Here is a 17768-nt window from a genome sequence, read left to right as displayed (position 1 = left end):
AGGAAACAAGGCGAGTGACCAAGATGATAGCAGGTGTATGGAATGAACCTTATGAGAACAGGTTGAAGATTTGTGAGTTGCAGAAATTGGTTCATAGGCGGAAAAAGGGTGATAAGATTGAGATATTCAAATTACTGAAGGGTTTCTATAAGATTAATGCAGAGATTATTTTTCAGGACAGGTGGTGGGAGGACTAGGGGCCATCCATGGAAACTGAGCAAGAGTGTGGTTAGCAAGGGTGTTAAGAACTAAGTTTTTTACTTGGAGATTGGTGAATGAGTCGAATAAGTTGCTAGAGTCTGTTGTGGGTGCCATGACTGTGAATGCGTTCAAGGCAAAGTATGATAGATACTGTGTGGATGTAGAATAGTTGTTCTTGACATAATGTTTAGGGCCTCTCTCGATGAGTCTAAGGACTCCTTGGAGTTGCCCGTAATAATATACAGGTGGTCCTCCACATGCGTCGTTTCGACTTTATGGCGGTAAACCCATAAATTAAAAAATAAATTTCGACTTGAAGCAAGCGAACGTGTTTGTGAGCGCGGCAGAAGAATGCGCCGTTTGTTTGGGAGAGGTGGCATCGCTTGGGTCCCAGCATGCACTCTTTGGGTACCGCGTGCTTTGTTTACATCCGCTCTCTCACTTCTGTGGTTGTGTTTTTTTTTTTTTTTTTTTTTTTTTTTTTTTTTAACCCTTCAATATGACTCGCAAACGTAAGGCAGACTCTTCCGATGGCAGCGTGTCGAAGAAAAGGAAAGCCATTACATTAGAAGTGAAATTAGACATTATTAAAAGGGGAGAAACGGCAACGAACATCGGCCACGCGTTGAACTTAAGTTATCACAGTCGGGACTATTATCAAGGATAGTTTGCGTCCTTGAACACGTGAAAGGATTGACACCCATGAAATCGACTGTGATTACGAAAAAACGTACTAGGCTCATGATTGAGATGGAAAGGCTTAAGTTCTTTGGCTGGAAGACCAGCATCAATGCCGTATCCCAATTAGCCTCATGTTAATTCAAGAAAAGGCGAAAAGATTGTTTGAGGCATTGAAAAGTGAAAGGGGGGAAACGAGTGCAGGTGAAGAGTAATGCTACTAAAGGTTGGTTTATGTGGTTTAAGGCTCGGGGCAATTTACATAACCTTAAGGTGCAAGGTGAAACCGCTAGTGGTGATGATAAAGCAGCTGGTGAGTTGGCTGAGATAATAAGGGAGGGGGCTACAGTGCTCAAAATATTTATTGTGGACGAGACAGGCCTATTTTGGAAACGTATGCCTAATCGTACCTATATCGCCAACGAGGAGAAGGCAGCACCAGGTCATAAACTGGTAAGGAGAGGCTGACTTTGCTTCTTGGGGCTAATGCTGCTAGTGACTTAAAACTGACCTAGTTCTGTTTCTTGATATGTACATATGATTTTAGGGTGTTTTAGGGTAGATAAGTAACTTAGGCTATGGTAATTCCGACTTGCATCGAAAATCGCTTTACGCCGGTCCGTAGGAACGGATCTGCGACGTAACTCGAGAACCCCCTGTATGTGTGTGTGTGTGTGTGTGTATATATATATATATCAGTGACGTCGCGTGCCCATTTCGGTTGGGTGTGCTGTCATGTGGGTCAACATGCGCTACATATTTCACGTCAATTTGATCGTATGCATGGCCGTGGGCCTGCAGAAATTTTTCCAGGGGAGGGCAAGTTTGGAGACAAATAAATACATCAATAAATGTTTATAATTATTGATTTAATTAAATAATTACATCAATAAACGTCTTTTAGCATTTTTGATGTAATTAGTTATCGATGTAAACTATAAATGTAGCACATTAGTTTCATTTTACATCGATTTTAATGGTCTTTAATTCTTGGAAAAAAAACGTATTCAGAATTAATACAGTTTTCAGCACAATTTCATATATAAAAAAATTAACCTGCATATTTTATTAATAAATTAAATAAAATATAAATAAATAAAAAATGATTCATTAATCCCAAATTTTATTTAACTAATTAATCCCAAAATCATAAAACTAATAAGTAAAATAATATTAAATTACACACACACTTACCTTTTAAAAATGTATTTTTCTGTTTAAATTTGTTTCACTATAAATTTACACTTCACTCAGTGACTCACTAGACACAGAGGGCAAACGAACTGATCGATGTTCACGAATCAGAATAAGAGATGAACCAAAAACAGGAAGACGTGTTTTATTGCTGCAATATAACACTTATTCTATGGCTACCTTGTCGTGGGCTGAAACAGGCCACTCAATAAAATTTTAAGAGAGACAAAACTTTCCATGGTCGAGGGTTTCAGGTTACATATCACAATCACTTTTACGATTATAATTTGTGGAATTTTTTACTCGAGCCCAGGGAGGAGTATCCCCGTTTGCTCCCCCCCCCCTCCCTCTGCAGACGCCCATGACCGTATGATTGCATTTTTATCGATGTATGAAAGTTTTGAAAGTGAATAGCGCATCAGCGCTCATCTTAATTGGTCCAATGCAATTAATTGCAGGATGACTTTTAATACTTCTGTGTAGAGTGGGGGAACAATCTGTTTGTTTTAAGATTTATTAGAAAACAAAAATGAAGAAGAATGCTATAGTTGGTTGGTATATTTGAAATACTAAAAGATGAAAGTATGTGAATTATAATTTATAACACGTGTTATAAATTATTTTAGGTTATTTTAAGTTATAAATTTGTTGTAGATTAACGTCTTATACTACACGGAATATTCATTTTTATTCAGGAATAGATTTTTTTTATTGTCTGTTGTTTCCGAAGACTAGAATAAAAATGTGTCTATAACCATTAAAAAAACTTTGCAACCTCAAAAGATGCTATACTGCGAACAAGAGTAACATTTAGGTTTTTTTTCTCCTAAATCCACTTGCAAATTTTCAGTTCCAGAAAATATGTGTAACAACTGTTTGTAATACAGCCATCAGATACAGTAAGCACCCAACTCATGACAAGCAGGGCTAGTGCTACCATTTAGGCAATCGCCTAGGGCACAAGCCATGAAGGGGCGCAAAACTTCAAGCTATACTCTATTCATACTTTACTAAAATATCAAAATTAAATAGTGATATATGATTTAGGTATCGATTCTTTTTCCTTATCCCTCACACATCACACTATTTTACTATTTAACACTTGGTTCTTTTTTGTTCCTTACCTAAATGATTTGCACCTACCGCTATTTAAAATTCAGTTAAGATAAACATTTTAAAACGTTAACATTTTAAAATATTAAATTTCGGTATTTTATAACTTTTTTTGTAAATGAATTATAACAGAGAATTTTCAAATTAATTAAAAAAATAAAAAAAAAACAATATTAATTTGCCAATTAATTTAACCTGTTTATAAATAATACCAATGCTTACAACATTATATAAATGCAATATAACATGTTAAAGGTTACAGCTTATGTTTCGACAGTGATTGAATAGTTAATAATTGGAATTGTTCGTTAATGCTTTAGATTAAGAAACAAATGCATTGCGATCTAACATAGTGTCAATATTATCACATTCGACCAAGTGAAGCCAGTCTAGCCGATATTCGTTTGCACTTGTGATTGCACGTTACAAGTCATTCCGACACTGCTCGGTTGGGCAGTGTATCGTATGCTTCTGCGTGTTATTTCTGTGAGATACGAAACTTTTATTATTGGTGTTTGTTCGTGGTGAGGGTAAAATATTTTTAATAAAGCAATTTTTAATATGTAAATTTATTTATTAATAAACTGGTTACTGATTAGGAAAAAAGAGTTTTATTTATTTTTAATTTTGTATATGCAGTACCCCCCCACACACACACACACTTAAAATTTTCACCAGCCGCCGCTGATCAACTGCTATCTTACTAAACAGTTTGTAGAATTTATTACAGTAGTTGTGTGCTAGGTATAATGCAGCATGTCTCAGCTGAATATATTCGCAATATTCTCTGCATGTTTTTGATATAAACAAATCGTTCGCTTAGGAGTTCGATGCTTTGCCTGGTGTTTTATATTTTATTTTTCTTGGTTTTATCATTTTTTACGTAAAGAGACACGTACTTCATTTAAAATGAAGGAAGAGTTATCTCTAAATTTAAAGGACAAAATTAGCTCCTTGACTTGTATGCTCGGAACGCTTTATCCTAATCCAATTTATGGACAATCGAAAGAGCAATTTAAATGCCATAGTTTTTTTGCGCAGTACTTCACTTAATCATTTCTTTTACAAAGAATAATAGGATATATTTCGAGCAATGAGATTCGCTAGAAACAGTAAACTAATAAATTAATATGCATTGTTATTTCAGGAAAGAAATAACAATGTTTCGTAACTATATAAAGTAGATGTTTTGGGCAGTCGATAATTATGAGATGTGTGTGTTTGGTATTAGTGCAAAACAGATAACTTTAATTGAAATTTAAAATATTTTCATATCACAATTTCAGTTGAAGTCGTACTCTTTAAAGTAATGAAACTTACGTGAAACATTTTTCTTTATTAGGATTCTTTTCAATTTAGTGTGCTAAGTAACTTCTTCTTTTAAATCCTAGTTCGTTCCACATATACCAAAGGTTTTATGAGTGTTGCTTCTTCCTACTTATCTTCGTTTTGTCCAGCATCTAATACCTGAAAGTTTCTTTGATTATTATTTTATTGATGAAGTTACTCTGGTTTCTTCTAACATGCATCTTAAAAAAGTAAGCTGCCTATTGATGTTTATAGGCAGCTTAAAAGAGCCCCAGATTCGAGTCTTCAAAATTCGAGTCATCAGAATTCAAGGAGAACCGGCCTACCAGTCCGGAACAGGGGGCGCCGTAGGCGTCAGGGGGGGCGTAACCCCCTAGTATATGTGTGTGTGTGTGTGTGTATATATATATATATATATATATATATATATATATATCCCAAAATCCGTTAGCTTTTTCTGTTTGTATTCTACTCTATTGTTTTATTATTTTTCTATATTGTTTATTCTTTTCACTCGTGCACTATTTATAACACAAAAAGGTTCGGTAAACAAAAACACGAGTGGCAAGAAGGAAAACTCATCCTTGCGTCCCTGTTAATAAAGATGCCTGTGCGCCGTACGGCTACGTACCGTCCCCCCCCCCCCCAAAAAAAAGCACTGCTTTCAACCAATTAAAAACAGCAATCAAACAAAAATCTATTAATATAAAATCACATGAGTCAAACACATTAATTATAACTCGAGGTGGTTTTTACTGTGTTGGAAATCCTTAGAAAATAATTATTAAATAATACTTGTACGGATACACAAAGGCAATTTTTGTTTCTACGTTATAATGCAGACATGGTTTTCTGTTTGGAATAAAGTCATAATGAATATTGTTTTGATATGTAACATTTCCATGTATGTGTCCGCACGCGCTTATATATATATATATATATAAAGGAACATGATTTTAGTTTAATTCAAGAAATATAAATTTTTTCTTTGTGAGTAATTGTTATATTGATTTTTCTTTATGTTTATAGAGAGCCTAAAATTGCAAAGAAATGTAGAAAATTATCAGTTTTTAAGAGAAAGCAAGTGTTTTCAAGCTAACAATATGGATGACAAAGCATGCTTCTCTGTAACAAAGGTAATTTTTTTTTTCTGTTTTCGTTATTTTATTTTATTTTATTTTTTGGAATTTTATTGTATAAGTAAAATAACAGAAATGGGCAATGCGCATAAATGACATAAGAAAAAAAATTTGAGTACAGCATTTAACATAATTTTTTTTTTATGATAAATGTTCATAAAATGAATATTTATAAAATGTCAGATATTCAACGTGACAACAAATTAATCATTATACAAAGCAAGCTTGGAAATGAAAACAAGCATTACAAAGTGTACTCTGAAGCCAGCAATATAATACTTGTTAGAAAATTAAGGAACAGCTATAAATATAGCCAGTAAAGGTAAGCAGCGAAAACATGGAATTAGTACATAAGTATTTAAATAAAAATAAATTATTCAACTCGCCATTTATCAAAATTTTTAAATATTTAACCATCATCGCAGTTCAAATTAAGTTGACCGTGAAGGTCTTCATAGCTTTCCTTAAAGTCACAGAATCCTGTAGCTAATAAAAACTCCATGTTACACAGGGCTATCGCCAGATTAGATAGCGCCTTTTCTGAGGCAAACAATTAAATATCGCCCCTGATGGATTATAAGATAAAAATATAAGAAAATCGCAAATTGCTATTTTGTTTTTATTACAAGAGAAACATTAATTCAAAACGATTACATAATAATATTAATTAAATATTTGTCCTACAGGAATATCGCACAATAAAACTATTTATGAGCTCTTCTAATTTTAAATTATAAATTTACTCCTCTCTCTCGATATAGTTGCTAGACTAACCAATATTTTTTGGGTCATTGCTGTTCGCAAATAATTTTTAATCAGTTTAAGCTTGAAAGAACGTCTTTCCGCACTTGCTACGTTAACAGGAATTGTTAGCGTAGCGACGGCGCCTACCGCAATATGGCTGAACGAGCGCCCTTATTAAGCCGCGCCATGAGGCAGGCTGCCTCTATGCTACACCCTGTCGATGGTACTGATGTTACACAAGATCAGACTGCTCTGGGTGATAAATTGATTGTAATCCATAGGTGATTGTTGAATATCTGCAACACGACCAGTCTGGTAAAAATAGAGAAGGGCAAGGGGTAAATTCACGAATGTTGTAAGAAAATAATTTCATTGTTAATGTAAAGATCAAAATCTGCACCACTGATAGATGAAGCATGATATTGTCTAATGGAATTAGATCTGAGCCTTTTGCTATTAATACCGGATTGAAACAAGAAGATGCCATTTTACCCATCCTAATTAATTTAGCTTCAGAAATGTATCAGAGAAACACTAAAAGATAACACAAGTAGAAAAGTAATAATAGAATATGCAGACAATATTTGCCTTGTTTGAGATCTGAATTTTGAATATATTACAAGGATGAAAACTCAGAGAAGCTGCTGAAAAACTGTGGCTAAAATCAATCAGGATAAAACAGAACATTTAAAATATGTTGAGACAGCAATTAATGGAAAAAATACCAGTTTACTGTTCTTTTTCAACCTGGTCAAATTGGTCCACTGCTATACGAGGGTCACTTCCCCCCCCCACACACACACACATGTCTCTCCATTCCATTTTATATTCAGCTTTTCTCATCCATTGCAGTTTACTGTTAATTAAAATTTTCACCAGTGGAAAGTTAAAAATGATACTTCCTTCAAATATTCATAAATTATTTTTAACAGTATTGTAACACCAAACAAAACTAAATTATAAAAGGAAGTTTGACTAATATTGCGATGGATTTCAAACCAGCATTTTGAGAGCAAAACAACATGTTATATTTTACACGCGACAATGAATAAGTGAAACAATTCAAATTGTGATGGACAAAAAGATCTAAAGTACTAATATTACGCCCTCTAATGTCTAATAAAAGAAGTATTACAATTCAGTAGGAGTTGATCTTAAAATGACAGTCTCCCAAATTTTTGGAAGAGTAATGCAACCATACTTATTAAGATTAGATTTCTTCAAACCCATTGCAGACTAAATTTGTCATTTGGACCTGTAACGACTCCCATATAGCACATTAGTTTTCTTCCAGCTGAACCTATGTGAAAGAGTGTCCAAAACATGATCTGTCAGTTCTGACTTTCCATAGTAAGGGTAGCAAATATATATATCCTGTGTTCTCCAAAGCGGATGTTAACAGATCTTCCCCTGCCCATAATTGTCTAAGTCACAGGACACTTCATACACTCCACTATATGCTAGTGGATGAAGCTTGTCTTTAGGAGAGCTGATCAACGTCGCTAATTTGACATATCGGATGAAGATTATATTTTATTGGTACTTTGACTAACTGTTTAGATGTACATCAAATATATGGGAATACTGGTGTTTTGTTCCTGTGTGTTTGGGAAGGGAATAGTGGGAGGACCATGTAATTTATCTGTTGTAGCTATTGGCCAAGAAAGTATAATGAAGTAGTTGAGTCTTGTGGAAAGGTCTGCATCATTAGAACAAATAACTCTCGTTCTGGGGTAAATGTTTTTAAATTACATACTGTTATGCTGGATGATGATATGATTGTTTATGTAGATCTCTCTCTCTCTCTCTCTCTCTCTCTCTCTCTGTGCGCGCGCGCGCGTGTGTTAGCTTTCTATAAATGGAAGTGAATTTTGCAGTGTCAGCTGTTAAGGTAAGTTACAAAAGAATCCAAAGTGTTGATTGGCCATGGACAATGAATTGCCGATGGGGCCAAATGACAAACACATCAGCAACGAAGTGTAACCACACTAAGGGTTTGAAGAGCGGCTGTGGTTAGTACTTTGTTCTCAAAGTATTCCATACATAAGTTGGCTAAAGGGGAGGATTACAGTACCATTAATCTGTTTGTAGATTTTTTTCCTTGCCAAGTGAAGGCACCGAAAATCTTTCCAATGGGGGAAATGTGCCACCACAATGACATCCTCTAATGAAATTATTAGATGAAACGCTCCCGATCTTTGTGTGCCCTCCCTTATATACTACCTAAGATAGTTGTCCCTCAGGAACTACATTTTTTCTTATATCCAAAAGCTATCTCTTCATTCCAGTCTACACTGAGTTGTCACATTATTAGGAACACTTTCCAGTTTTCCTAAATAAGAAGCATTTCCTTATAAAGGGGCACTGAGTGTATATTATTATAATTAAAATCACCCTTCCCTTGTTCAGTAACCAACTTGTTTGTACATTTCTTCACCACCACCCATCATGTTCCCTGACCAATAGCAGCAACCAACTAAATATCACTTCCTATCAACCTCCAACACCAAGTGAGGAGTCGATTTGTTAGAGTGTGCTGGGGGAAGTGAATGCATTTACGTCGAGGCGCAATGGGCTGTGCATGTTAAAGTGGGACCTCCCACCATGAGCCTCCTGACTCCATGGAGGTGTGTTGATAATAATAAGAGATATTTTGCTAAAATTGTGAGGACAGCACAGCATCTTATGCGAATTATGCGGAGAACACTGACGTATAGTAGTAAGGATGTTTTGATTCCACTGTACAAGGTTTTGATCAGGCTGTATATGGATTACAGATTAATCGCCATGTTTTCAAAAGGATGAATTGTTGGAAAGATTTAACAGACGATTGACTAAGTTGGTTTTTGTTCTCTGGAATATGAGGATAGATTGAGAGAATGCAAATTATAGAGTCTAGTGTAAAGAAGGGATGTATAAGTTGGTAAGGGGTAATTACCAGATTAACATGGATTAGAATTTTCATAGAATATCTGGAGACACCATGAGAACGAGACGTTATCCCAGGAAGATATATAGGGTGGGTATGAGGCAAAGGAGTGAGGAGTAGATTTTTTGCATAGAGAGTGGTGGTTGATTGGAATCCATTGCCTGAGAGCATAGTGAGTGCAAGGAGAGTGAATACATTTAAGTCGAGGTACAGTGAGATGTGCATGTAAGAGTGGGACCTCCCACATGCATCTCCTGACTACATGAATGGCTGTTAATAATAATAACTGCTAGTGGTGGTAAATTTTACGTAATCAACACGAATAAGCATAGTAGTATACCAGGCACTTTGATCAAGATAAGATAAGGAATGATGTCGTGGATGTGTGTTGTTATCAGATGAAGATAAGTGACGTAATTTGTTAGTTGTAAATAAGTGATGTCATTGTTTTGAATGGAAAGGAAGATATATATTAGTGGATAAGGATTCGTGTTGTGATTGGTGGGACACTTTAAACAAAATAGGGATAGGGTGAATGGGGAAGCGACATCAGTGGCCTGGATAAGTTTTTTTATCAAATGTAAGGGTATTATTAGTTTAGACTCGAGATGGCGGCAGCGTTTAGACCTTTCTGAATAATTAATTATATGCTGGTGTTCCCTCAAACATACACTATTTTTTCTGATATACATAACTCATCCGAATATTTTGAGATGTCTACATTTACGATCTTAAATTTCATTACTTTTTCTAATTAACGTTATCTTTTTTTACAAAACGTATGGCTAATGGTGTTTTTAGTTTATAGTCAAGAGAAAAACCAAACTGCATTTTTAAAATAAATAATTAAAAAAACCAAGAGACTTATATTGGATTATAACAACTTGTGTATGTAGTCTAGAAATTCTAATAATTTAAATTTACTTAGTCTTTCCAGATTGACTCTTCTTAATGCAAATAGATATTCCAAAATTAGTTGAATTAAAGCATATATCCACAGCACAGCCCAGCACAACACACAAGCTTGAAAGAACAAAATTTCTGTAAATAACCTCAAAAGCTATTTGACGTTTGTTCCCTTAGATTTTCTGTCCGTTTTGTATTCCGTTAATTCCTTCGTATTGGGGCCATACTATGTTTTTTTTTTTTTTCCACGGTGGTGAGTGTAAGCTCAAACTCTCTTTTCTTGACCAATATCTGTCAGCGATTGGTAATTTCGCATCTCTCAAAGCAGATTTTTTTATGTTTTTTTTCCCAAATGATTGGTTGTTTTTTCTATTTTACTTTTAAAATTCAGTTACCTACATATTATAACCAGAATAACTGAGTAAAATAAATCATAAACAAACAAAATGTGTGTGTGAATTTATTTTCCCCAATTGTAGATATTTCATGTGTTATCTTAACCTCACTCATTTCCTGTAGCAATTTTGTTGTCCATATACGTGACATCCTCTGATTAGGTTTGGAATTCTCTTTTAGCATTTTCTTATTGCCACCACAAATAAATAAATAGTTATTTCTTATTATTTCAAATGAATATTAGCTCTGTAATATAGTTTGTTAATTTCTATTACACTACAACACAAACTTTTTTTAAACCAATACATATAATTCTAATCTATAAATAAATTGTGAATTTCTTCACTGTAGATTTTTCAAATGTGTTATCTTAAACTGTGTCATTATCGTTCGCTATGCTGGTTGGTTGTATTTCCTCTATTTTACTTTTAAATTCCGTTCCGTTCATATTGTAACAGAATAACTGAGCAAAATTAATAAATAAATAAATTGTATGTGAATTTCTTTTCCCAAGACTGTAGATATGCCTCACATCCTGTCACAATTTGTTGTACTTAGGTGAGAAATCGTGTGTTTAGGTTGAAACTCTTCGTTCCCATGGGAAATTGTTACTGTAGTAAATTAATGCTTACATTTTATTTTTTTTAAACCAATACATATAATTCTAATCAGAATAACTGAGCAAAAAAGAAATAAATAACTGAATGTCCTTCTCTGATTATTAATTTTCCCTTCGATTCCTTGTGCTCTTAATCTATTTCTGTAACTGAAATTTATTTTATTTATTTATTTTTCTTTAGCATTAGCAGTTAAGTAACGGATATTGAGAAAACAAAGCTTTGAACTCTCCGTTAGCGTTTTCTTTTAGAATCCAAAGACACAATTATTAGCTATCATATCTGTCTTTTTTTTTTTATCTAAACCAACCTTTTTTTTAAGAGTTTGGGAAACGTGATGGGTTTAACTATCTACTGTCTCTCTGAATTTGGTTATTTTACAGAGATACAGTAATTTTTCTAGTATGGTGGAGATATCTACAGATATAGTAACAAATTGTCACTTTTCAGGTGAAATCTTCTCCATCAAAATTCTTGCTATTAATTTAATACCAGATTTATTTTGCTTGCAAGCATTGCCACAGTTTCTTGAAATATTTCAGGACTTGATGAACAAATAAGACTTTTAATTCACTAGGTGGATTTTCAAAAAAAAAAAAAAAAAAAACAAAGAAAGAAAGAAAGAAAAGTCTCTGGTTAGTTTGTGGCAAGAAATTTCACAAGAAAAAAAAATTAAGTAAGACCATATATATATATATATATGGTCTTACTTAAAATTGCATAACACATCAATGATACCATTTTAATTTACACATTTTATTTGAGTGAAATATGATCTACAATTGTATTTACTGAATCTAACATACAGAAAATAAATAAAGTGAAAAATACAATGTTATTTTTTGGTGCTTAATCTACTTATTGTTCATTTTGCAGTGTTGTTCGAAGGTTCTTCCCATGGTTGTGGAATTGCCATCATGTGGTTTTCAACAATGTGACTCTCATCTGAAAGTTTCTTCATTTGTGGTCGTTGGGAATTTGTTACTGTAGTAAAATTATGGGTCACATTTTTATTTTTTTGAAACCAATACATATATTTTTGAGCATTATTAAAAGCACAGAAACGTTCAATATGTTTCCCAAAGCATTTAAAAGTATATGTTATGTTTTCACCTTTTGAGCATCCAATTTCATTTAAATCAAGAACAAGTCTCCCTATTAACCTTAATAATATTTTTGATTTTTATTCTTCCTTTGGCGAGCAATATTTGATATTTGCATGTTGATTCTATAATCCAATTTCTTAGTTTGTCGAGATAGAGTGAACCAATTTCCGACTTCAGCAGATGGTTTTATTTTATTAAGCAAGAATTCTGTTTTTTTTGCTCTTTCTGGTAATTCATTCCAACTACAATGTGATTTTGTCAATGCATATCTTAAAATAATTCCATCAGAAATACAAATTTCTTTAATAGCAAATGATGAGCTTGCTCATCTCCACTAGGCTGAGCAGACATCTTCTGAAGGAGAGGAGGATGAAGAGAGTTAGGGGGATGGTTTGGAGGGCATTGCAGGGAAGACCCCTATTACCCTCTTGACTACCCTTTCACTTCCACCACCTAATGCCATTTTTTTCCTATTCCAACAATTTCGGAGATATGAGTGGGAGAATTGTCACATGGTCTAGCATCAAAAACGCTGTTTGAGGATAAACAGACTGACACAATATCAAATGTATCGAGCTGTGCTTACCATGGTCTGATCTAAAAACTCTTTTGTGTGACCAGCTATTTTGATGTAATGTAACTAAAAAACTGTGAGTAACGAAAATTTTCTTTATTGAACTCTTTGGAAAATGTTAAGAGTGTAAACTAAATATTGTGAAATATTTTAGGTAATTACATGTTTCCAATTTTTATCTGTGAATATACTTGTAAATAGTATTTCAGCAAAATAAAATATGCATTTGTAAACTTAAATGAACAAAGATGTGTGCTTTTGTTGTTGTTTTTTCCACAGTGAATTTTTTATCACTTATTTTGATTAGAATTTGATATTTAAATCCATAACTTTATACCTTAATGCAATTCTGTTTAATTATTGTAAAAAAATCACTACTGTGAAACTAAACTGCCAGGAACGGGGAAAACAAAGTGGTGAAAACTGATATCCATGTAATTGCTTATTTTAGAAATTGTCTAATACTACCTATTGACATTGTTTCAGTTATCTGTAAACATTTCGTTCACATAATCGAAAATCCGAACTGTTAGAATTTGGTGGTTTTACAGGCAAACAGCAGATAATTTAACCCAAAAATTTGACTTAAATTCCTAAATTTGGTATAGAAAAAAGGTTTGTACTCTCCAGATAACACATATACAAATTTTACCTTTCCCCACACAAAGTAAGATAAAAACACATTAACAGTATATCCAGCAGCATGTGAAAACATGTCATTGAGTCATCTGCAATAAAGTTCATTTTTGAAGGAACGGTCAGGATAGGGTTTGGTAAGGTAAAAGGTAAACAGTACTATAAATAAAAACAATCAAGTTGAGTGACTTTAGACTTAAGGTAATCGTGCAACCACTGCAGCTGCTGTATTGTATTGTGGTGTTTTGTGTCTGGTAATGTAAAAATAATGGGTTAGCTACAAAATTCTTTGAAAGTTTCTTTGTGAAAAGTTCTAATTGTTTAGAATTTTGTAACAGAAAGTTAACATAAAATATAAGGTCAGAGCTAATAATCAGTGAAATAATAATAATAATTAACTATTTATTTGTGGTACCATATGAAGTAATGTAAGAAGAATGAAGGAAAATGAATATGAAAAATTGACAGTGGGTGAAAAATACGAATTTTCAGTTATCATTGGTATAATTGATAGTCAATTTCTTTTGAATAAGGCTTCAAATTTATTTTCTAAAGAACTTTGTATTTCTGATGGAATTATTTTAAGATATGCATTGACAAAATCACCTTGTAGTTGGAATACCTGAAAGAGTTAAAAAACAGAAATCTTGGTTAATAAAATGTAACCATCAGCTGAAGCAGGAAATTGGTTCACTATCTCTGGACAAACTAAGAAATTGGATGATAGAATCAACATGAAAATATCAAATATTGCTCGCTAAAGGAAGAGAAAAATCAAAAACATTAACAAGGTTAATAGGGAGACTTGTTCTTGATTTAAATGAAATTGGATGCTCAAAACGTGAAAACATAATGTGTACTTTTAAATGCTTTGGGAAACATAGCGAACCATTCTGTGCTTTTAATAATGCTCAAAAATATATGTATTGGTTTCAAAAAAATAAAAATGTGACCCATAATTTTACTACAGTAACAAATTCCCAACGATCACAAATGAAGAAACTTTCAGACGAGAGTCACATTGTCGAAAACCACATGATGGCAATTCCGCAATCATGGGAACAAGCTTTGAACAACAGTGCAAAATTAAGAATAAGCAGATTAAGAACCAAAAAATAAGATTGTATTTTTCACTTTATTTATTTTCTGTATGTTAGATTCAGTAAATACAATTGTAAATAATATTTCACTCAAATAAAATCTGTAAATTAAATGAACAAAAGGGTGTCATTGATGTGTTATGCAATTTTAAGTAAGACCATATATATATATATATATATATATATATGTATGGTGTTACTTAAATTATTTTTTTTTGAAATGTCTTGCCACAAACTAACCAGACTCTTCTTTCTTTCTTTTTTTTGAAAATCCACTCTGTAAATGAATTAAAAGTCTTATTTGTTCATGTAAGCCCTCAAATATTTAAAGAAACTGTGTTAACTCTTGCAAGCAAAAGGAATCGAGTATTAAATTAATAGCTAGAATTTAAATGGAGAAGCTTTCACCTGAAAAGTGACAATTTTTTACTATATCTGTAGTTATCTCCACCAGACTAAATAAAAAACTGTCTATCTGTAAAATAACCAAATCCATAGAGACAGTAGATAGTTAAACCCATCACGTTTCCCAAAAACGGTTGGTTTAGATAAAAAAAAAAAAAAAAAGACAGATGTGATAGCTAATAATTGTCTTTGGATTCTAAAAGAAAACGTTAACGGAGAGTTCAAAACCTTCTTTGTCTCAATATCCGTTGCTTAACTTGCTAATGCTAAATTAAAATAAATTAGTCATCACAGAAATAGATTGAGCACAAGGAATCGAAGGTAAAATTAATAGTCAGAGAAGGACAACCAGTTGTTGTTTATTTTCTTTTTTTTTGCTCAGTTATTCTAATTAGAATTACATGTATTGGTTTTAAAAAAATAAAATGTAAGCATTAATTTACTACAGTAACAATTTCCCATGGGAACGAAGAGTTCCAACCTAAACACACGATATCTCATCTAGGTACAACAAATTGCGACAGGATATGAGGCATATCTACAGTCTTGGGAAAAGAAATTCACATACAATTTATTTATTTATTAATTTTGCTCAGTTATTCTGTTACAATATGAACGAAACGGAATTTAAAAGTAAAATAGAGGAAATACAACCAACCAGCATAGCGAACGATAATGACAGAGTTTAAGATAACACATTTGAAAAATCTACAGTGAAGAAATTCACAATTTATTTATAGATTAGAATTATATGTATTGGTTTAAAAAAAGTTTGTGTTGTAGTGTAATAGAAATTAACAAACTATATTACAGAGCTAATATTCATTTGAAATAATAAGAAATAACTATTTATTTATTTGTGGTGGCAATAAGAAAATGCTAAAAGAGAATTCCAAACCTAATCAGAGGATGTCACGTATATGGACAACAAAATTGCTACAGGAAATGAGTGAGGTTAAGATAACACATGAAATATCTACAATTGGGGAAAATAAATTCACACACACATTTTGTTTGTTTATGATTTATTTTACTCAGTGATTCTGGTTATAATATGTAGGTAACTGAATTTTAAAAGTAAAATAGAAAAAACAACCAATCATTTGGGAAAAAAAACATAAAAAAATCTGCTTTGAGAGATGCGAAATTACCAATCGCTGACAGATATTGGTCAGGAAAAGAGAGTTTGAGCTTACACTCACCACCGTGGAAAAAAAAAAAAAAAACATAGTATGGCCCCAATACGAAGGAATTAACGGAATACAAAACGGACAGAAAATCTAAGGGAACAAACGTCAAATAGCTTTTGAGGTTATTTACAGAAATTTTGTTCTTTCAAGCTTGTGTGTTGTGCTGGGCTGTGCTGTGGATATATGCTTTAATTCAACTAATTTTGGAATATCTATTTGCATTAAGAAGAGTCAATCTGGAAAGACAAGTAAATTTAAATTATTAGAATTTCTAGACTACATACACAAGTTGTTATAATCCAATATAAGTCTCTTGGTTTTTTTAATTATTTATTTTAAAAATGCAGTTTGGTTTTTCTCTTGACTATAAACTAAAAACACCATTAGCCATACGTTTTGTAAAAAAAGATAACGTTAATTAGAAAAAGTAATGTAATTTGAGATCTTAATTGTAGACAAATAAAAATATTCAGATGAGTTATGTATATTAGGGGAAAAAAAGTGTTTTAAGGGAACACGAGCATATAATGAATTATTCAGAAAAGTCTAAACGCTGCCGCCATCTCGAGTCTAAACTAAGAATACCCGTATATCTGATAACAAAACATATCCAAGACACTGATGTCGCTTCCCCCATTCACCCTACCTGTATTTTGTTTATAGTGTCCCACCAATTACGACACGAATCCTTATCTCCAACCATTTACCCACAAATCCATACGCGAACAAAACAAACAACGTGACGTCACTCACACATCTGTTCCCCAGAAAAATTCCAAACATTCCGATATGCAGACGTCACACACACAATGACGTCATCTGAACAACCAATCACGGGACGATTCCTTATCTTCTCTTGAACTTGTCAGAAGTGTTGTTATACTACTAAGCTTCATGTTGCATTGAAACGTCAGAAATACATCTGGTATTAAAAAAATAAAAACGCTACACCCTTGAATCATCATACGATTTTGAAATGCTGTAATATGGAATAATTTGAGATTCTTAAACATTAAACAACTTATTTATATTTATTAAAAAATACTTAGACAAGTCGATCACAAAACTTCTCAATCTCTCTTCTTGAAAAGAAGTCATTCTCCAAGATAGGCTATTCTTGTTGGATTCCTTATGCTGTGATGTACGTTGTTCGTTTAAGAAAAAATCTTCGCGAGAAAATTGAATTAATATTGCAATGATACACATATATGAAAAACTAATGCAAACCAACACTTATTTTAGAAAATATAGTATATTTCTGTATTATTTATTTAATTGGATTTTATTTCAATTTTTTTATAACATTTTAACCTTTAAAAACGGCCTCGCCTACTCCCTATACGGAAACAAAAAGGCGTTAGATGATTTATTTATTTATTTTTTATTTTAACCTGTGTAAGGCCGAATTAATAATTTGTATTTTCACTGATCCGTAAATTCCCTAATTTCTGTTTATTTCTTAAAATATTCATCTTTTAGATACCGATTGGAGATGATATATTAATATTTCAGAGCTCCAAATTTAACAATGT

The 17768-nt window shown here is 32.7% G+C and overlaps 1 protein-coding gene across 1 annotated transcript in view; it reads left to right on the top strand.

The window, feature by feature from the left end:
* The window catches only part of LOC150098956 (unconventional myosin-Ib-like), a 574946-nt gene that overhangs the window by 164253 nt on the left and 392925 nt on the right, over positions 1 to 17768 (top strand). Inside the window, exon 10 of the mRNA XM_090405778.1 lies at positions 5524 to 5630. Within this exon, the coding sequence (XP_090261904.1) occupies positions 5524 to 5630 (107 nt within the window). The remainder of the gene's footprint in view (positions 1 to 5523; positions 5631 to 17768) is intronic.

This window comes from Typopeltis vanoorti, chromosome 15 (genome assembly GCF_054136105.1).
Source record: "Typopeltis vanoorti isolate ZY-2024b chromosome 15, IOZ_Tvanoo_1.0, whole genome shotgun sequence".
In the NCBI taxonomy this organism is placed as follows: domain Eukaryota; kingdom Metazoa; phylum Arthropoda; class Arachnida; order Uropygi; family Thelyphonidae; genus Typopeltis; species Typopeltis vanoorti.
The sequence above is the reverse complement of the archived record's forward strand: the minus strand, read 5'-3'. Positions and strand labels throughout refer to the sequence as shown.